This window comes from Pseudophryne corroboree (assembly GCF_028390025.1).
Source record: "Pseudophryne corroboree isolate aPseCor3 chromosome 3 unlocalized genomic scaffold, aPseCor3.hap2 SUPER_3_unloc_19, whole genome shotgun sequence".
NCBI lineage: Eukaryota > Metazoa > Chordata > Amphibia > Anura > Myobatrachidae > Pseudophryne > Pseudophryne corroboree.
In genome coordinates, this window is record NW_026967507.1 from 57,496 (window position 1) to 79,627 (window position 22,132).

A 22,132-nucleotide genomic window follows, 5' to 3' on the forward strand; every position below is an offset into this window, starting at 1 on the left:
TCCGCCCAGCAAAGAATCCTGGTGGCTTCCGCCATTACCACTCTGCTCCTTGTCCCGCCTTGATGGTTTACATGAGCCACGGCTGTGACGTCTAATTGAATCAGAACCAGTAGGTCGCAAAGAAGATTCTCCGCTTGTCATAGGCCGTTGTATATGGCCCTCAAATCCAGTACGTTGATGTGTAGACAAGCCTCCTGGCTTGACCATAGTCCCTGAAAATGTCTTCCTTGTGTGACTGCTCCCCATCCTCGGAGGCCGTGGTTACCAGAACCCAGTCCTGAATGCCGAACCTGCGACCCTCTAGAAGGTGAGCACTCTGCAGCCACCACAGGAGAGACACCCTGGCACTGGGGGACAGGCTTATTTTCTTATGTAAATGGTTGTATGGAGAGCGCTCTTATCATGTAGTTATATCTCTTTAGCTGTTCTTTCTCTCTAGGACAGTCCTTCAACTTTTAGCTTTGATCACAAGAAGATGGATATTTCTGCAAAAATACCCTCACACCAGATTCACCCAGATAATAACATCACTCGTTAGTTAAAACTTCCATGAAATTTATTATTGATAAAATCCTCTTATTTTAAATGAATGACTCTTACATTAAATGTAACATTTGTGGGATATGATCTCAATGGCACTGCTGTCTACCCCAGCTGGGGAGGAGCTCCTATGACAGCCTGTCCAACCCACAAACGTTAATTCACCTAACGCGTTTCGTCTAACAGACTTCCTCAGGGGTGTTTTTTATTTGTAAGAGCGATGTCTTATGTGAAAATAGAGGGAGACATTCCTATATAGTTTATGCCACTTTTAAATCCGTAGAGACCAATGTAGAATAATTTCAGCTTCCTATTGGCTAATTTCCAGAACTGTTATACACAGCTCCTATCTTTTATTAGCTGCAATCCTGGAGCTTGTGTCCTCTGTGCTGTCCTCACTGTGAATGACTCACAAACTCCAGGATTATTATCTGGGTGAATCTGGTGTGAGGGTATTTTTGCAGAAATATCCATCTTCTTGTGATCAAAGCTAAAAGTTGAAGGACTGTCCTAGAGAGAAAGAACAGCTAAAGAGATATAACTACATGATAAGAGCGCTCTCCATACAACCATTTACAGTGTTCAACCACCTGGTTCTCGACTGGCAGGAGGACCTATTTGGAGATTAGCAGCCAATCCTCCACAAGGACTATTAGATCTAAGGCAGATTAATAGCGCAATTTGGTTATATATTTGTTTATTTTCTTATGTATTTGTAGATGGGACCCGGACCATTTGTCCAGAAGGTCCCACTGAAATGTCCTCGCATGGAACCTGCCGAAGGGGATGGCCTCGTAGGCTGCCACCATCTTCCCCAGAACCTGAGTGCATTGATGAACAGACACTCTTTTTGGTTTTAGCAGGTCTCTGACCATGTTCTGGAGGTCCTGGGCTTTTTCCATTGGGAGAAAAACCCTCTTCTGTTCAGTGTCCAAGAATCATGCCTAGGAATGATAGTCGAGTCGTTGGAACCAATTGTGACTTTGGCAGATTGAGAATCCAACCGTGCTGTTGTAGCACTCTCAGGGAGAGTGACACGCTCTTCAGCAATTGATCTCTAGATCTCGCCTTTATCAGGAGATCGTCCAAGTATGGGATAATTGTGACTCCCTGCCTGCGCAGGAGCAAAATCATCTCCGCCATCACCTTGGTGAAAATCCTCGGTACCGTGGAAAGCGCGAACAGCAACGTCTGAAACTGGTAATGACAGTCCTGTACAGCGAATCTCAGGTACTCCTGATGAGGATATATGGGGACATGAAGGTGGGCATCCTTTATGTCCAGTGACACAATAAAATCCCCCCCTTCCAGACTGGATATCACAGCCCGGAGTGATTCCATCTTGAATTTGGACTTTTTCAAGTACAGGTTTAGAGATTTTAGATTTAATATGGGTCTGACCGAAGCATCCGGCTTCGGGACCATGAACAGGGTTGAATAGTACCCTTTCCCCTTGACAATCACCTGCTGTTGACACAGCTTTTGAATTGCAGCTAACACTACTTCCCTCTCCGGGGGAGAAGCTGGCAAGGCCGACTTGAAAAATCGGCGAGGGGGCACCTCTTTGAATTCTAGTTTGTAGCCTTGGGAAACAATTTCCATCACCCAAGGATCCACGTCTGACAGAACCCAGACCTGGCTGAAGAGTCGTAGACGTGCCCCCACCGGTGCGGACTCCCTCAGTGGAGCCCCAGCGTTATGCGGTGGATTTAGCAGAAGCCGGGGAGGACTTCTGCTCCCGGGAACTAGCCGAAGCAGGTGTTCTCTTTCCTCTACCCTTACCTCTGGTGAGGAAGGAGGAGCCCCGACTACTCTTCTGGATTTATGCGACTGAAAGGACTTCATTTGATATTGTGGAGTTTTCTTTTGCTGTGGGGGAACAAAAGGCAAAAAAGTAGATTTACCCGCGGTAGCTGTGGAAACCAGATCCGCGAGACCATCCCCAAATAAAACTTCACCCTTGTAAGGTATAATCTCCATATGCTTCTTTGAGTCAGCATCACCCGTCCATTGGCGGGTCCACAGGGCTCGCCTAGCAGAAATTACCATGGCGTTGGCCTCAAACCTAGCAGCCCAACGTCTCTCTGAGCGTCTCTCATACATAAGACTGCGTCTTTAATGTGACCTAAGGTCAATAAATGGTATCCCTGTCTAGGGTATCAATGTCAGCTGACAAGGTATCTGTCCAAGCAGCAACTGCGCTACATACCCATGCCGATGATATTGCCGGTCTGAGTAAAGCACCCGTATGTGTATAGAGTTTAAGGTAGTCTCCTGTCTGCGATCAGCAGGATCCTTGAGGGCTGCCGTGTCTGGAGACGGTAGCGCCACCTTCTTGGACAGATGCGTTAAAGCCTTGTCCACCCTGGGCGAAGATTCCCACTGTACCCTGTCCTGTGCAGGGAAAGGGTACGCCATAAGAATCCTCTTGGGAATCTGCAGTTTTTTGTCTGGAGTTTCCCAAGCTTTTTCAAACAACTTGTTCAGCTCATGAGATGGGGGAAAGGTTACCTCAGGTCTCTTTTCCTTATACATGCGCACCCTAGTGTCGGGGACAGAGGGGTCATCAGTGATATGCAAAACATCTTTATTGCAATAATCATATAATTAATACTTTTGGCCACCCTTGGGTGTAACCTTGCATCATCGTAGTCCACACTGGAGTCAGAATCCGTGTCGGTATCAGTGTCTGCTACTTGGGATAAGGGATGTTTTTGAGACCCTTAAGGGCCCTGTGACACAGTCGAAGCCGTGGATTGACTCCCCTGCCTTTTCCGTGGACTCTGCTTTGTCCAATCTCTAATGTAATAAGGTCACATTTGCATTTAAAACATTCCACATGTCCATCCAATCATGAGTCGGCGTTGCCGACGGAGAAACCACAATCATCTGCTCCACCTCCTTGTCAGGATTCTGATTTAGTATGTCCCCGGAGGGGGCACTAGTGGGTCAGTGTAGGAGTGATAGAGAAAACTGGGAAACGGACAAACAGTTCCGCGCATGTGCGCTTGATATTTATTATCACAAAGGGATAACCGATGACAGGAACAATGAATAATAACTTAATCCGATAAATGAATATTTCAAAAAGTCACTGGTAACAAATAAGCAATGAAGATGAACTTGAAACTTGATATAAATGATAAGGCAATAATGAAATCAGATGCAGCAAACAAACTCTGGTATATAACGAATAGCCATCAAAGCACACCGTCTCTGTAGAAGCATACGTCTTTAAGCCAAGCAAGGCCCTAGCAGGAGACAGTCCTAACACAGCAAGATGTTAAGTGCTAAAGGCAATGCACAGTGTGGAATGCTGGTAATTAGGTGAAGAAGCTGAGAACACACCTGAGGAAAGTCTCTTACTGCAGATTGGTGTAGCAGACTGTGGCTGGAGTTTGTAGCAAACTGGAACAATGAAGACTGGAGACTGGAACCCAGGAACGTGCACACTGAATGTGACTCGCAGGAGAGCTGGAGTGGTTGCTGCTACTTATAGTTCCACAGGAACACTGGAACAGGGAAACAACTTGGAGATGCCAGAAATAGGAGATTGCTGGAAACAAAGAATTGAAGACTGGAACCTGGAACTGGAACTGCTGGAACCTGTAGTTCCACAGGTCCAATACACAGGGGTATCTCTGCAGACAGATGACTGCAAACAGGAGACGCCTGTTCACAGAATGTGACGTGATGTCCAAGGCTGGAACCTGGAACTGGAACTGCTGGGACCTGTAGTTCCACAGGTCCAATACACAGGGGTATCTCTGCAGACAAAGGACTGCAAACAGGAGACGCCTGTTCACAGAATGTGACGAGCAAGAGAGCTGGAACCTGGAACTGGAAACTGGAATGGAACTGCTGGGACCTGTAGTTCCACAGGTCCAATACACAGGGGTATCTCTGCAAACAGGGGACGCCTGTTCACAGACTGTGACTTGCTGTCCAAGGCTGGAACCTGGAACTGGAACTGCTGGGACCTGTAGTTCCACAGGTCCAATACACAGGGGTATCTCTGCAGACAGAGGACTGCAAACAGGAGACACCTGTTCACAGCATGTGACGTGCTGTCCAAGGCTGGAACCTGGAACTGCTGAGACCTGTAGTTCCACAGGTCCAATACACAGGGGTATCTCTGCAGACAGAAGACTGCAAACAGGAGCCGCCCATTCACAGAATGTGACGCATTGTCCAAGGCGATGAGACTGAACCAGGAGCTAGAGTTTATACCCCTTGGTCTGTGATGATTGGATGTTGCATCTCTGTGAGAGCACACCCCGCCGGATTAGGTGTTCAGATCAGCTGTGAGTTAGCTGAAGCACTGTGTACTCCAGGCTGCAATAGACTGAAAACTAGAACTGGAACAGAAATGAACTGCTGGAACCTGTAGTTCCACAGTAGTGATACGATGGAGAATGCAGATTCGTGACAGTACCCCCCCTTTTATGGGTGGGCACCGAACACCCACGCTGGAATTTGGAGGGCTGAATGTCAATTGAAGTCTCAGAAGACAATGTAGGACACTTGAGAGTAGAATCAACTTGAAATATTCTAGGATGGAGAGAGGACGTCATCTCCAAAACTGACAGACAGGAGTTCATTACTTGACACACTGGAGAGAACCACACCGGGTTCGGAGGAACTGGGATCGGCTGATCTGGACAGACGGATGGGACCGGATTGGGTCCAGAAAAGCTTGAACCAGCTGGAACCGGAGGAGTCCTCAGACTGACGGATAGGACCGTATTTGATCCGAGGATGCTGGAATCGGCTGGAACCGAAGGAGGTTTATTGATTCTTGACTCTTGATCATTAAGTCGTGACACTGAACTCTGGAGTGACCCTGACCCCACACTCTGACCACCATCCGGGTCCATGGGCCTTGGACAAACTGTCAGGACTCTGGTTTGGTATGTCCCCGGAGGGGGCACTAGTGGGTCAGTGTAGGAGTGATAGAGGAAACTGGGAAATGGACAAACAGTTCCGCGCATGTGCGCTTGATATTTATTATCACAAAGGGATAACCGATGACAGGAACAATGAATAATAACTTAATCCGATAAATGAATATTTCAAAAGTCACTGGTAACAAATAAGCAATGAAGATGAACTTGAAACTTGATATAAATGATAAGGCAATAATGAAATCAGATGCAGCAAACAAACTCTGGTATATAACGAATAGCCATCAAAGCACACCGTCTCTGTAGAAGCATACGTCTTTAAGCCAAGCAAGGCCCTAGCAGGAGACAGTCCTAACACAGCAAGATGTTAAGTGCTAAAGGCAATGCACAGTGTGGAATGCTGGTAATTAGGTGAAGAAGCTGAGAACACACCTGAGGAAAGTCTCTACTGCAGATTGGTGTAGCAGACTGTGGCTGGAGTTTGTAGCAAACTGGAACAATGAAGACTGGAGACTGGAACCCAGGAACGTGCACACTGAATGTGACTCGCAGGAGAGCTGGAGTGGTTGCTGCTACTTATAGTTCCACAGGAACACTGGAACAGGGAAACAACTTGGAGATGCCAGAAATAGGAGATTGCTGGAAACAAAGAATTGAAGACTGGAACCTGGAACTGCTGGGACCTGTAGTTCCACAGGTCCAATACACAGGGGTATCTCTGCAGACAGATGACTGCAAACAGGAGACGCCTGTTCACAGAATGTGACGTGATGTCCAAGGCTGGAACCTGGAACTGCTGGGACCTGTAGTTCCACAGGTCCAATACACAGGGGTATCTCTGCAGACAAAGGACTGCAAACAGGAGACGCCTGTTCACAGAATGTGACGAGCAAGAGAGCTGGAACCTGGAACGGAACTGGAACTGCTGGGACCTGTAGTTCCACAGGTCCAATACACAGGGGTATCTCTGCAAACGGGACGCCTGTTCACAGAATGTGACTTGCTGTCCAAGGCTGGAACCTGGAACTGGAACTGCTGGGACCTGTAGTTCCACAGGTCCAATACACAGGGGTATCTCTGCAGACAGAGGACTGCAAACAGGAGACACCTGTTCACAGCATGTGACGTGCTGTCCAAGGCTGGAACCTGGAACTGGAACTGCTGAGACCTGTAGTTCCACAGGTCCAATACACAGGGGTATCTCTGCAGACAGAAGACTGCAAACAGGAGCCGCCCATTCACAGAATGTGACGCATTGTCCAAGGCGATGAGACTGAACCAGGAGCTAGAGTTTATACCCCTTGGTCTGTGATGATTGGATGTTGCATCTCTATGAGAGCACACCCCGCTGGATTAGGTGTTCAGATCAGCTGTGAGTTAGCTGAAGCACTGTGTACTCCAGGCTGCAGTAGACTGAAAACTAGAACTGGAACAGAAATGAACTGCTGGAACCTGTAGTTCCACAGTAGTGATACGATGGAGAATGCAGATTCGTGACACTCCTCCTTAGATGAGCCTTTGCTTCAGACATGCCGACACGCGTGTACCAACACCCCCACACACACACAGGGATATAGTTATAAGGAGATAGATCCCCAATAAGGCCCTTTGGAGAGACAGAGAGAGAGTATGCCAGCACACACCCAGCGCCAACTGACACTGGAAACAGAATTCCCAGATAAACACGCTTTTATATAAATATATCTAAATACACTCACTGCGCCAATTAAAAGTGCCCCACCCCCCTCTTTCCAGTCCTCTGTCACCGTGTTCAGCAGGGGAGAGTCTGGGGAGCCAGCTTCTCTGCTGTGCTCTGTGGAGAAAATGGCGCTGGTTAGTGCTGAGGGACCAAGCTCCGCCCCCTCCAGTGGCGGGCTTCGGTCCCGCTCAATTGTTTAAACTGGCGGGGGATTTTAATAATTACTGCCTCTTCAGCCCAAATATTCACAAATGCCAGCCTAGAAGTTTATATTGCTGCCCAGGGTGCCCCCCATGCGCCATGCACCCGTCAGTGCCTGCTAGTGTGTGTAGTGTGTGGGAGCAATGGCGCACAGCGATACCGCTGCGCGCTTACCTCAGTGAAGATCGGAAGTCTTCTGCCACCTTGAAGTCTTCCTTTCTTCTTATACTCACCCGGCTTCTATCTTCCGGCTCTGTGAGGACGGCTGCGTGGCTCTGGGACAAACGGGGGGGGAGACCTACGTTCCGACTCCCTCTGGAGCTAATGGTGTCCAGTAGCCTAAGAAGCAGAGCTTAACACTTAAGTAGGTCTGTTTCTCTCTCCTCAGTCCCACAATGCAGGGATGTTATAAGAAAAATGTTACTCCCAGCGCTTGTTCGATATCACACATATAGCTTGTAGGTTGTAAAATAAATTTTTGTTTTTATTCAAAATTTATACAGAAAGTCATAAATATATATAGTAATAATATATATATATATATATATGTAAGGCTTATAAATATCAGAGTTAAACATTTTTGAAATACCGGTATATACTAATAACACAAACAAAAACACATAAACAAGACAGAAATAGGACAAAAATAAAAATAAGAAAGACTTAGGGTTTAGTGAAAATAGAAAAGTACCAGATGGAGAAAAATTCTTAAGGATGTTTTGAATAAAAAACGGGTAGACACGCTGTTAAGCGTTTTACTCTATCCAATATGTATGTGCACAGTAAGTTGCTTTTAGTCATTCAGAATTGTTTATGAAAAGCAGTATGGGTGGTAATAGTCCTGGAGAATGTAACAATGTTGTTGCTAAGTTTCCGTCAAGTAGGATTTTAAGATGGATACAGTGTAGCGTTACTCACAGTCTCTGAGATTTGAAAGTGCTGCTGCGCTCGTCCCGGGGATCCTCCGTGTCCTGCTGTATGTCGCTGCTTGTAGCGTGCCGGTGTGTTTGCATGCACCCGTCCGGACGGTCTTCTGTGTTCAGCCCGAGGCTCCCCTCAGCGGCGTGTAAGCGGGCACTGGTATAAGGACGTAGTCCGTTGTTGTCTGCCGGCAGACTGAATGAAGCTTTTGCCGCAGGAGGACAGTGTCAGTGTCCGGACCCGTGGCCAATCAACGCGTTTCACCTGTGATCTCAGGCTTCGTCAGGATACACACAAATTTCTCTTTCGTCCCCGGGACGAGCGCAGCAGCACTTTCAAATCTCAGAGACTGTGAGTAACGATACAGTAACGATACAGACTTGAACTGATACACTGTATCCATCTTAAAATCCTACTTGACGGAAACTTAGCAGCAACATTGTTACATTCTCCAGGACTATTACCACCCATACTGCTTTTCATAAACAATTCTGAATGACTAAAAGCAACTTACTGTGCACATACATATTGGATAGAGTAAAACGCTTAACAGCGTGTCTACCCGTTTTTTATGCAAAACATCCTTAAGAATTTTTCTCCATCTGGTACTTTTCTATTTTCACTAAACTCTAAGTCTTTCTTATTCTTATTTTTGTCCTATTTCTGTCTTGTTTATGTGTTTTTGTTTGTGTTATTAGTATATACCGGTATTTCAAATTTTTTTATAAGCCTTACATATATATATATTATTACTATATACAGGTTGAGTCTCCCTTATCCAAAATGCTTGGGACCAGAGGTATATTGGATATGGGATTTTTCCGTATTTTGGAATAATTGCATACCATAATAAGATATCATGGTGATGGGACCTAAATCTAAGCACAGAATGCATTTATGTTACATATACACCTTATACTCACAGCCTGAAGATCATTTTAGCCAATATGTTTTAGAACTTTGTGCATTAAACAAAGTGAGTCTACATTCACACAATTCATTTATGTTTCATATACACCCTATTCACACAGACTGAAAGTCATTTAATACAATATTTTTAATAACTTTGTGTATTAAACAAAGTTTGTGTACATTAAACATCAAAAAACAAAGGTTTCACTATCTCACTCTCACTCAAAAAAGTCCGTATTTCGGAATATTCCGTATTTCGGAATATATGGATATGGGATACTCAACCTGTATATTTATGACTTTCTGTATAAATTTTGAATAAAAACAAAAATTTATTTTACAACCTACAAGCTATATGTGTGATATCGAACAAGCGCTGGGAGTAACATTTTTCCTATAACATTACAAATAAGGTCTGTGGCAACCTTACTTCTCTCCAGGTTGCCTAATAGACAGGTGGGAAGGACCGTACCAAGTTTTATTGACAGCACGATCCCAGCGAAAGTAGCTGAGAGAGAGACTTAGGTCCATGATTCCCATTGCAGGAAAGTCGGTAGTCCGGAAGGAACTCGTAAAGGGAGTGAGATCGCAGAAGTATCACCCGAGAGTCTGTTCCGTGAAGACTGAGAGGCAGCACTGTTGAACACTACTTGAGTGTACTAAAGGATTACAGAAAGACCAGTTGTTGTAATGGATTTACTATGGGCAAGATTTGTTTTGTTCTTCCTTTTTTTTTCCTGTTGACAAACTTTTTTTTTAGGACATTCTATTTTTGTTTTCATGAGGAGTCGAGTGTGGGACTGGAACTGGTTCTGGAGAAGGAAGTGATGTCTTTATAGGATCTCAGGATCAGCCTATCACTTTGTTAAAGCCAGAGAAATCAAAGGTCTAGTAGTTACGGAGTTCAGAGGTAATGTGATAGGCTATTGTCTAAGGAATACTGAATTTTGTAGTTATTGTGACCCTATGATTGAAGATGAGTGCATCCAGGGATGTCAGTCTAGCAATAAGGCAGCATTTGACAGACATCCCTTGAGTGATTAATACTCACTAGTGGGTAAGGTCTTAAACTAAGACCAAATAATGCAGGATTAGTGCCATATCCTTTAGAGTAAGCTGAGGTACTTGAATTACACAAAAAGAGGGGGGAAGGGGGACCGGTGGACAAGGAATATAATATAACTAGACCCCCTAGTTTTCAGATCCACCAGTACCATAGATAAATCCCTGGTATGTTTAAATCTCACCAGTTTCAGGAAATCAGGAAATTGGGAGGTAATCAGGAACAATCAGACAATGGCTATTCACACATAGCAGATAAAGAGCTCATTAATATATGTAGAAGAAAGGTTTATGTCTGGCTCTCCCCAAACTCCGAAGGTTTATGTTATCTAGGAAGAATATTACCTGAAATAATAACCCTTGTTCAATGATGAAACAGGCCTGGCATATGTTCCAGAAATGAAAACAATGTTCAGGGAGTGAAAGGAATATATACCATGAAAATTTCATATGTCTCTTTCGCGATTTGTTTGTGTTTTCTCCCTCTACCCAGCAAAACCTCTATCGAATCTGAACATCCGTGTACAAAGACGTAGGTAGATGTATGTGTGCAACGTTCATTCAAATCAGACATCATAGGCCATAGCACTGTCCCAGCACACTCTATAGGTTGAATGTCATCCCACACCCAACCAGCGGTCCCATGACCGCCGAGTGCATATAATGGATGTCCCGTCCTCCTCCCTGTCTTTTCCAAATATAGTCAATGTCTGATTTGTGAAAAGAATGCATACGTGTGTCTAGGTCACCGATTATGTGTTTGATATTTTTTTTGTAATTATGTTTAGTGTGAGTTATTGTCTACTGTCAAAGGGTGGACTGTCGAAGTCAAACATATTACATACACACCACATACAAACTCCACTTTGATGGGTCGCTGTACGTGTGAATACACGCAGCTAGTACAGCGATATATATGGTAGCATACGCATTCACACAGACAAGCCACAAAGATATATTCAACACATATTTCATACAACACATAAATTAAACATGTCAAGCACTAGACATTATAGTGTATTAAATTATATAAAAGAGTTATAACATCATATATATGTATTAATGGAACGGAACAAGATAAACATGTCATGCGTGGTGTCAACATAATCAGGGGAGTGTGTTAATTTGATAGATGTGGTTAGATTATAGCACACTGCAACAATGAGTTATGACCAAGTGTAGGAATATGAAGCCACAATTCTAATGAGAACAAAATTACATTCCAAAGAAAGCATGTGGGCAGGATCCCAGTGACCAATTCCTATGATGTCTGATTCAAGGCTGGACGTTGCTTGCATATGAACACACATCATGGATGAGAGACCTCCCTCTCCTGTACCAATGGAAGGAGTCTGAAACCAACAACCTGTTAACTCCAACTGTTTTGATATATGCAGTTTCTAGGACATAGTTGTTTTTGCTTGCTGAGAGGAAGAGAAAGAGGGAGAGATGGAGGAAATGTTCTATGGGAAAGGGTAATGTTTGTATGTATGCTGACTGTAATGGATTCTTTTGTAACTATCTGCTTCCTGTGTAATTGTTACTTAGTAACCATATATATACTGTACATGTGCTATATTGTATGCATACCCTATGAATATCAAATATATACATCACTGAGCGTTGGAACTCAGAAAATGTGTGCGAGTGCTTGTTTTCTCTTAAGGGATGTAGTGTTTGCGACGTACAGCGCACTTTTATCGTATATGATAATAAGATGCGCCTTGCGTCCGCAGCGTATATTAACACTGGCATTTTAAATATGTATTAGAAATAATCTGAATTTCTCAATCCAGACCAGAATTGATGATTTTCTTCTATTTTTTTTATATATAAAGTTTTTTGAAGATAAAAATTATTGCGTCGTGTTTTTCTTGTTTAATTAATGGTTGTTAATGCAAATGTCATTTTGTGTAACATATTTTTGTAAAAATCAGAGGGTCAGCGAGACATTATGGAGCCAATGTATCATTTAATATTTGCTGCTGATTCCCCAAAAACAACCGTACCTCCCAAATGTAAGTAGAAGTGACTGCAACAGGTATCTCCTATACCTTCATACATGCACATTTCCAGGCAAGAGTCAGGTAAGTTGTTTTTTTAAATACAAGAACACTAATTCACCTACAAGTAAAAAAAAACACCCAGAACATTTGAACAGACAACATTTATTTAAAAAAAAATAATAAAAAAATAAATAAATATATATATATATATATACACACACACACACACACACACACACACACACCAGAAGGGAATATGGAAATGAGAGGAAGTCACATGATGTAACTGCAGCTTCCTGACAGGCTACTGCCCCCACTCCACATTAATGCACTGATATAAAATGTCTGCCACTATTTAGTTACACAGAAAGAGACCCCCTGTCACAAAATGGAGGTTACCAGCGCTCCCCAGTCGTGCCTTGGTCTACCTCCGCCATAAGCCTGGGCGCGATCCCTCATTCAAGCATGTCTCCGCTGTGTCCTGCCGCTCGCTGCGGTATCCATGATTGTGCTCCAGCGTCTCCCTTCTAGTGACCGTTGGACCAGGCCGCAGCATGCAGAGTTTCCACTGGCCCTCTCCATAGGCAGTGCCATGACAGTCTCCAGTCAGCTGATTCTCCAGGAGCCAACCCAGAGTCTCTCTCTGTCATGTGAGCCGTTCATCCACTCAGCTGCAAGCACTGGGTATAAGTTCCAGCTCTGAGCACTAACAAGCTGTCAGTGCTTTGGCGTCTCTCAGCCTGGAGTGAGCTCCAGAATCTCCTGCTGGTAATAGACTCAGTGCAAGTTACCATCACCCGCACTGCCCGACTCCCTGGATGATTTAAAGGGCTATCGCTGCCGTTACATCCTGGCATCTCCAGACTCACTGGAAGTCCTCCAGGGATCCAGAGAGACTGTCCTATATCCCTAGCGGCATTAGAGATTCTGCTGGTTCCTACCAGCTTCCAGTTCTACGCTGTGCAAAGTAGCGCACCATAGTATCCGTAAAACCTGCCACTGCTGTCTACAACATTGCAGTATCCATTCTGCAGAACCACCGCATCACAAGCTACTGGGAAAGCAGCAGTGCCGACACTGTAAAACATATGGAATCCCTGCTGCACTAGCTCAGCTTCCCAGCATCCGGAAACCCATGTTGCTGAAGTCCTCAGCTTCATCTACAAGCATTGCCCACATCCTCGGCTTCGTCCACAAGTATAGCTGACATCCTCGGCTACATCTTCAAGTGTTGCTGACATCTTAAGCTTTGTCTACAAGCATTGCCGACATCCTCAGCCCCCTTTACAATTATTGCTGATGCTATTGCTGATGCCCTCAGCTTCTTCTAGTCATTACCATAGACTTCTTCCAGCTTCACACACTGGTTCCAGCAAGTGACACGAGCCTCTCTTGCATTGCTGTTCCTCCCAGCATTCCGTCACTCACCAGTCCTCATGCGACTCTCTCTATAGGTGATAGCCGGCTACACATTGCACTGGTGGCTCCCATTAGTGTTCCAGTACCCACAGCCGGTCACCTACCATCACAGTTCATACTGCCTGACTGCCATGCCTGAATCAGACCAATTCTTAAGCCAGCCCAGTTCTGTCCACAGTGCTCAAGACCAGATGCAGTGTCCAGTACTAGTCCGGGTGCACAACCTAACCCAGCCATGACACCCCCCCTCCTGTAATGTCACCCCACTATTCACATGAGCTGTCAATCTCAGACATAGCCAAAATGGCAGCGTGTGTACCTCACCTTTACACACCAGACGGGATATTTATACACAGCAACACTGATATTATGTAGACACAAAAGTAACAATACAAGGGACACATTAACAGGAAATTGTTTCTATTACAATAGCGACAATTATCTGAAAATAAGATAATACAGACACATAAAAAGACTCAAAGGAAATCTTTTGGTTTTAAACAGCTTCATTTCATATCTTTAATACACATTTTTATCTATCTATATGCGGGCGGGCCAGGACCATTTTCCAGGGGCTGCGTGATGTCACATCTGCGTTCATCTCTGATTACCCCCTATAAGCTTCCAGAGTGCACCTCATATCTCATCTTTTCCAAGTTACTACAAATGATACGAGATCGGTAGCAGCACTACTTTCAGGATTATTACACAGAACACACATAAAGGCTGACACAGCAAATAACAGTAACACATACAAGGGATTAATTAGAAATAAGGAAACATAATCATAATTAGGTCTAATTATTAACTGATTCTGTGCGGGACCCATACACCTCTTTACTGCCTCCAGCAGCCCCTGGTACTGCACTGCGGCCATCCGCCCTGTCTCCCCCCACTACTGCCACCCACCCTGTCTCCCCCCACTACTGCCACCTGCCCTGTCTCCTCCCACTACTGCCACACGCCCTGTCTCCCTCCACTACTGCCACCCACCCTGTCTTCTCCCACTACTGCCACTCGCCCTGTCTCCTCCCAGTACTGACACCCACCCTGTCTCTCCCCACTACTGCCGCCTGCCCTGTCTCCCCCCCACTACTGCCACCCGCCCTGTCTCCCCCCCATTACTGCCACCCACCCCGTCTCCCTCTACTACTGCCACCACCCTGTCTCCTTTCACTACTGCCACCTGCAGTCTCCCCACATTACTGCCGCCGCCCTGTCTCCTTCCGCTACTGCCACACACCGTCTCCCACTACTGCCACCTGCAGTCTCCCCCCACTACTGCCGCCGTCCTGTCTCCTTCCACTACTGCCACACACCGTCTCCCACTACTGCCACCTGCAGTCTCCCCCCACTACTGCCGCCGCCCTGTCTCCTTCCACTACTGCCACCCACCATCTCCCCACACTACTGCCACATGCACTGTCTGCCCCCTACTGCCACCACCCTGTCTCCTTTCACTACTGCCACCTGCACTGTCCTCCCCCCACTACTGCTACCGCTCTGTCTCCCCCACTACTGCCACCCTCACTGTCTCACTCTACTATTGCCACCCCCGCTGTCTCCCCCACTACTGCCACCTGTCCTGTCTCCCCCTCACTACTGCCAGCCACTCTGTGTCCCCCTCTGCCACCTCAGTGGTGCTTGGGGACATTACCCACAGACAATACCTCCTGCGTCCCCCACTACAGCACTAGTTCCACCCCCTGTCTCCCCCTCTGACATCTCGGCACTGCTTGGGGATTCTTAGTACTGCTGGTAACAGTCCTTCATCTGCAGGTGGAAGTAAGAAAGCAGGGCAGTAAGGAGGCAGAAGGTGCTTCTGGTACCATGGACAATGGTCATGTAGGGCTGGGAGAGTCAGTAAGATTATGTAATAGTCAACATCTTACCGGCAGCCAGTGAAGGGAGCAGAGAATGGGTGTTATGTGGCAGGAACGGGCTGGTTAGGTAACAGCCTGGCTACTGTATTCTGTACATGCTACAACCGATGCAATTCTTCAGCTGGGAGACCCAGGTAGAGGACATTGCAGTAGTCTATGTGTGATGATACAAATACATGTATGACTGTAGGTAGATATTCTGAGGGAAATAAGTGCTGGAGTCTGGCTATGTTCCTTAGATGAGGATCTGATTGTGGCTGATACCGGATGTCTAAGTGTCACTCCACCATTCAGGACACCAAGATTTTGCACATGATCCACATTTTGTAACTTTGTACCCCAAGCATAAGTCTGGTTGGTTTGCAAAGGTGAGCTGTAGCCCTGCCCTTTGTTGGTGAGCTTCTATCATAAGGACCTGTTTCACCAGGACTGAGTCACATCCAACTGGCATCATCCACACCTTGAGCTCAGCTAGACAACCATATAGGATTGGTACTGGGTTCTCAGTACCCATAGCAAAACCAGTGGTAGATGAGGACATGACATCTGATTATTTCACCCTGCGGTAGCATGTATATTGCAAAAAGCATAGGAGATAGGAAAAGAACCTTGAAGAACAATGCATGGCAATGATAAGTATACTCCAGAAGATTAAAATGGTTCCTCACCCGAGTGATGACTATTTTGTGCAACAAGAGCCAATATATTTCTCAGAGTATGGAAATGGCCTCTCACCTGTGTGACGTCTCTGATGTGTAACAAGGTGTGATTTCAGTGTAAAACATTTCCCACACTCAGAACATGGAAATGGCTTCTCACCTGTGTGACTTCTCTGATGTTTAACAAGTACTGATTTGTGTGCAAAACATTTCCCACACTCAGAGCAAGAAAATGGCTTCTCACCTGTGTGACTTCGCTGATGTGTAACAAGTTGTGATTTCCGGGAAAAACATTTCCTGCACTCAGAGCAAGAAAACGGCTTCTCACCTGTGTGCCTTCTCTGATGTATAACAAGATGTGATTTCTGTGCAAAATATTTTCCACACTCATAACATGGAAATGGCTTCTCACCTGTGTGACTTTGCTGGTGTGTAACAAGTTGTGATTTCTGGACAAAACATTTACCGCACTCAGAGCAAGAAAATGGCTTCTCACCTGTGTGAATTCTCTGATGTCTAAGAAGATACGATTTGTATGCAAAACATTTCCCACACTCAGAACATATCAGTGGCCTCTCACCTGCCTGTGGGTTAATAGGCTTTGTGTTCTGTGTAAAACATTTGGCATCTATAGAACAGGGAAACACTGTATCTACTCTCAGAGCTGGAACAGATGCACCAATATCAGAATGATCAGGAGAACATTTCCCAGGATCAGAGGGATCAGCTGATAGAGCTAGATGTATAATTGGGGTAATGGGGTTATCTCCTGGAGAATCCTGTCTACTGTCATTATCTTTTATGTCACAATCCGGGGATAACATTAGATGTCCTTCTGAGATATTCCTGCTTGTGTGTCCATCTGCTGGAAATAAAACACATTATGGAAATGTGACATTTTCTGTAACAATATTAATCTTGTAAACAATAGGAGAAGACGACTCTCTGGGACACTTAATTGTAAATGTGTGTGTATAATAAAACATAACTTTTACTGAAGGCTTTATAATATTGTGTCTCAGACTATCATTGTGTCCACCCTCCTGAGAACACTCACATTAACAAATGTTATATTCTAATAAGACTTAGATATATCTCTCTCTTGTACTGGTAACTAACCATGAAGTATAAATGGAGATGTAGTCACTCGCCAAGTCCTATGTCAGCACCAATGTAAAACAATGGATGGGGAACATATCGTATGAATTGGAGATTCTAGATGAACAATAACATCAGTCATATAAGCTGATGGATCAGAGAAATGTCTCCTAACGTTACTCCTGGAAGCATCGGTAAGGTAGCATTCCTTTATGTGTGTGCTCATACGCTGGTAAGCCTGTACATGTGTTACTCACCCTTATATAAGGTATATTGCTACAGCAGAGTAGGTGTGGTACAAGGTACTTTACATGCAATACACCATATTAATCCACTGTTACACCCCCCATCATCAGTGTCTTACCTCTATTCTCTCACTAGTAATAAGGATGATGTGCGTACGGTAAGTATGATACAGAGAATTACATATCAGGATCTATACAGCTGCCGCCATACTTCTGCTTCTCATACGTGTGCTACTGGCAGCAGTGAACATCTGAGTGAGAGTGCAGGGAAGACAGCAGAGTCTGATGAGAAAGCGATTGGATCTGCCTTTGCAGGGCATTAGTAAATAAAATAATAAATAAGAGGGGCCTGAGTCCATCCAGACGTGCTTTCTGGAGATCTCCTCACTAAGTGGCTTCTTATCTACCCTACCTGATAGCTCTCAGCCGCCGCTGGGACCAAGACCCGATCTATTAAGTCCCCCACTCCTACTGCCCTAAAGCCACTCGCTCTGCTCACTCCGGGCACTGTTCACTGCCTAGTGACGCCGCTGAAGCCACGGGCTGTAGTCTGGGGCTAAGTGCACCCAGTCTTTCCTGCACGCTCCAGACACTTGACTTGGAGGCGCTTTTGCCTCAGGTGGGAGCACTTGCTCTTCTACTGCTGGGGACAGAACGGGCTGCCAACAGTCACCGGAGCCTGGCGGTGTTATTGGGAAGTGAGGTGGCTGCCATTCTGGATCCTGGTGCCCGGCCATCGCATGCTTTGCCTTCAATAAGGTGTAAAATTGATATAAGCTGCTAAATAAGTGTCCTTATGGCTGGACCGGTGTCACTACACTACATTGAGGTATTTGCCTGGAGGTGAAACTACCTTGTATTTATATGGTACCATTATCATCTACTTCCTCTCAGTCTACATGCAGAGCCTAGTATCAAGTATCGTCTGAGTACAGCTCATTACACTCTGATTACAACCTCACAGTATATTATTTTGTGGATTTATTCACTGAATATATTTTGCCATTTGTGTCTCTCTGTGCTGAGTACTTCACGTCTGTGATCACGCTGACCTCTAGTGGAATTTCTCGCTCATTGCTGTGTTATTTGAGTTGTATTACATCATGTTTACTTGAAATTTTGGCTCGGATACCCCTGTCACCCCGACTAAGAAAGTCATTTTGAACTGAGTCATCTTGATGTAACCTCCTGACAGCGTACTACTGCTCCTTTTATTTATAGATCATTAGTATTTTCCTATCTCTGAGAGGTCAGTCTCTTTGTAGCCGGCTTACCATGCCTCCAAAAAAGGTTAAAAGGTACCAAATCGGCCCGACCTGTCCATCTCTTTGGTACCTCGAATTCAGGTGGTCCTTCTGAGACCACTACAACATCATCTGCTTCTTCTTGTCAGACGCACAGCCCAGCTGTAATGGCTGAAGACATCTTAAGACACTCTAGATGGTCCTATTACTCTACGATCTATACATTCTATGTTACCTGCAATTAACCACTTGCCTGGCATGGTGGCATCAGATGTGACCATGCCTGCAAGTCCTCTATCTGACCTGGGAGCACAGGATGCGACCAGTCAGATAAACTGTATTAGCAGTGGCAGGGAAGAGAAACTTCCCTCCGCTGATTCTGTCAGAGGGGCCGGAAGGTCCCTCTGCCTTCCTGCACTCACCCCCACTGATTGCCCCTACTGATTGGTCAGCACGGCAGGATCCCCCCCCTCCAGCAGCTGCAGACAATGGAAGCCGCTGGGGAGTGTAAATCAACCCTCCCAAGCCACCCCCAGAACCCCCTGTATAAAACTGGAGGCTGTAATGTTTCCGATGGTCCAATGGCCATGATGTTCCCAATCGATGTTTCGTTGTTTGAAAATTATATTGGCCCACATCCACAACAGCCTGCAGGAAGTGCAAGAAACATCCCAGATGAAAATCCACAGCAGAATACTGTTGACCCTCACACCAAGAGACACATTTCTTCTATATGCTTGGAGCATAGTCGAGATAACCTTGCCCGGAATCTCTTTCCTTGCAAAAATCCTCCCAATCTACATCCATTGAATCAAACGTTGCCATGGCTAGAATGTCTACATACCAGGCCCTGCGGGGCTAGTCTGGGGCAATCAGAATTGCCTGAATCCTGTCCCTTTAAGTCCTTTGAGAACTCTTGGAATTAGAGGAACTGGAGGGAACAAGTACACCAAGCGGTAAATCCACAGTGTCGCCAGTGCGTCCACTGCTGCTGTGGCCTATGGATCCCTCGTCCCAGAACAGTAATGCAGAAGCTACTTGGTGAGCTGAGAAACCGAGTCGATTTGCGGGTAGCCCCACTGATGAAATATCTGCTGAAACACTTGCGGGTAGATACCCCATTCCCCCAGGTGCAGATCGTGTCTACTGAGGAAGTCTGCTCCCCAACTTTCTACTCCCGGAATTAATATGGCAGAAATGGCCTTGGGATTCCCCATCACCCAGAGGAGTATCTGGGATACTTCCCTCATTAGAGCTTTGCTGTTTGGAACTCCTTGTCAGTTTATGTACGCCACAGTTGGTGCGTTTTCCGACCATACCTGTATGGCCTGATACTGAAGGACATAAAGAGGTCATCAGAGTTCCAAAACATTTATCGGAAGGGAAGCCTCTTGATCAGAACACCTTCATTGGAACAGAGCCTCTAGGGTCACTGCACCTCAACCATGGAGGCTCGCATCCGAAGTGTCGACCCTCCAGGAGGGAGATCAGCAACCACCATAAGAGGGAAATCCTGGCATTTGGTGAAAGGCATATCAACTGGCGTATGTGCAGATGTGACCCAGACCATTTGTCCAGCAGATCCAGCTGGAATGGCCATGCATGGAATCTTCCGTACCGAATTGCGTCGTAGAAGGCTATCATCTTTCCCAGTAAGTGTATGCAAAGATGTGCCAAGATTTTGTTCAGCTTCAAAATGGAACATGCCATTGTCTGAATTGTCTTTGCCTTGTCCATAGGAAGGAACACCTTCTGAGACACCTTGTCCAGTATCATTATCAGGAACTGAAGCCTCTGCGTAGGTTCTAGGTGAGATTTCTGCAGCTTGAGAATCCACCCATAATCCATGAATAGTCGTGTTGGAAGGCTGATATTTTCCATCAACTGTGCTCTGAATATAGCCATTATGAGGAGATCGTCCAAGTATGAAATGATGTTCACTTCCTGCTTGCGGAGTTGTAGCAACATCTCTGCCATCACCCCTGATAACACCCTCAGTGCCGTTGAGAGACCAAAAGGCAAGGCCTGGACCTGGTAGTGACTGTTCTGCAGTGCAAACCTGAGGTAAGCCTGAAGAGGCGGCCATATTGGGATGTGAAGATACATATCCTTAATAGCCAGAGAAACCAGGAATTCCTCTTCTTCCATGTCACGCTTGGCTTGAGTTGGGGATCTGACAACTGATAATTGACGGAGGGAGCAGCTATCGGCAAAGGAAGGAAACAAGGTGGCTGAATGTAGTTCTTACTCATGGATTGAAGACTTAGGCCTGAAGATGTAGAGGGGTAGGCCATGAGGACAATGACTGAGAATGATACACTGAAGAAAGAGGAATTCAGTTTATATGAGACCTCAATCATACACAACGACTAGGAGAGAAGTCTGAGTGAATTCTGAAAGATAAAATGTTAGTGACTTGTAAATGATGCTGAAGAATACTGAATGAAGAGATGATTTGTGATTTGTAAATTATGCCGAAGAACACAAAATAAAGAGATGATTTGTGATTTGTAAACAATGCTGAAGAGAGGATCGCTGTGAGCCCCATCAGCAAATGGAGACCCTCTACCAGAGGACCCAGCAGTTAAACCGCAAGAGCAGGTGGACTGGGAGCATTGTGCAAACTGCAATAACAGAACTGACCACTGGGTGGCCATGCAAGTAACTTGAAGTACTGGCAACATAGCTAAGCATTAACCCCTTTTTATAAGGGAAGACTGCACCGGATTGGCTGTACGCGAACTGGGATACCTATTGGCTTGGTCTCCAACATGGTGGCTCCCTGCACAGAGGACACATGTGGAACAAGCACACAGCCACTTCTGCTGGCCTCAATCTCTCAGATGCAGCACTCCAGCAACAGGACACTTGGAAACAGACACCTTTGGCTGCCATGCTCCGCTCCCCAGGACCTGGACCCCGGCCTCCAGATGCCCAGCAGCCGCACCGGAGAACCTCTCTGCTGTAGCTCCTATCCATCGCAGCGACAACAGCCACCTACAGGAAGGCCACAGGGACCAGAACTAGAGGTAAGACTCCAGATGCTGACAGTACCCCCCTTTTTAGGGTGGTCTCCGAACTATACTGCTTAGTGGAATTCTTAGCATGAAAGGCACAAATCAGTCTTGGAGCATGAACATCCTCTGCAGCCACCCCAGATATTTCCTCTGGACGATATCCTCCCCAATCTATGAGACACTGGAGATGACCATACCTCTTGCGGGAGTCAAGAATCGTATGAGCCTCAAATTCCTCATTTTGAGCAGCTTGAACCTTGGGAGGTTTAGGGAAAGCTGCACAAAAATGATTTAGTACAGGAGGCTTTAGCAGAGAAATGTA

General features: G+C 45.6%; 1 protein-coding gene across 1 annotated transcript in view; it reads right to left on the reverse strand.

Annotated features, from left to right (window-relative positions):
- The window catches only part of LOC134983570 (zinc finger protein 271-like), a 74,829-nt gene that overhangs the window by 37,585 nt on the left and 15,112 nt on the right, over nt 1–22,132 (reverse strand). The window contains exon 2 of the mRNA XM_063949226.1: nt 16,283–17,071. Within this exon, the coding sequence (XP_063805296.1) occupies nt 16,283–17,071 (789 nt within the window). The remainder of the gene's footprint in view (nt 1–16,282; nt 17,072–22,132) is intronic.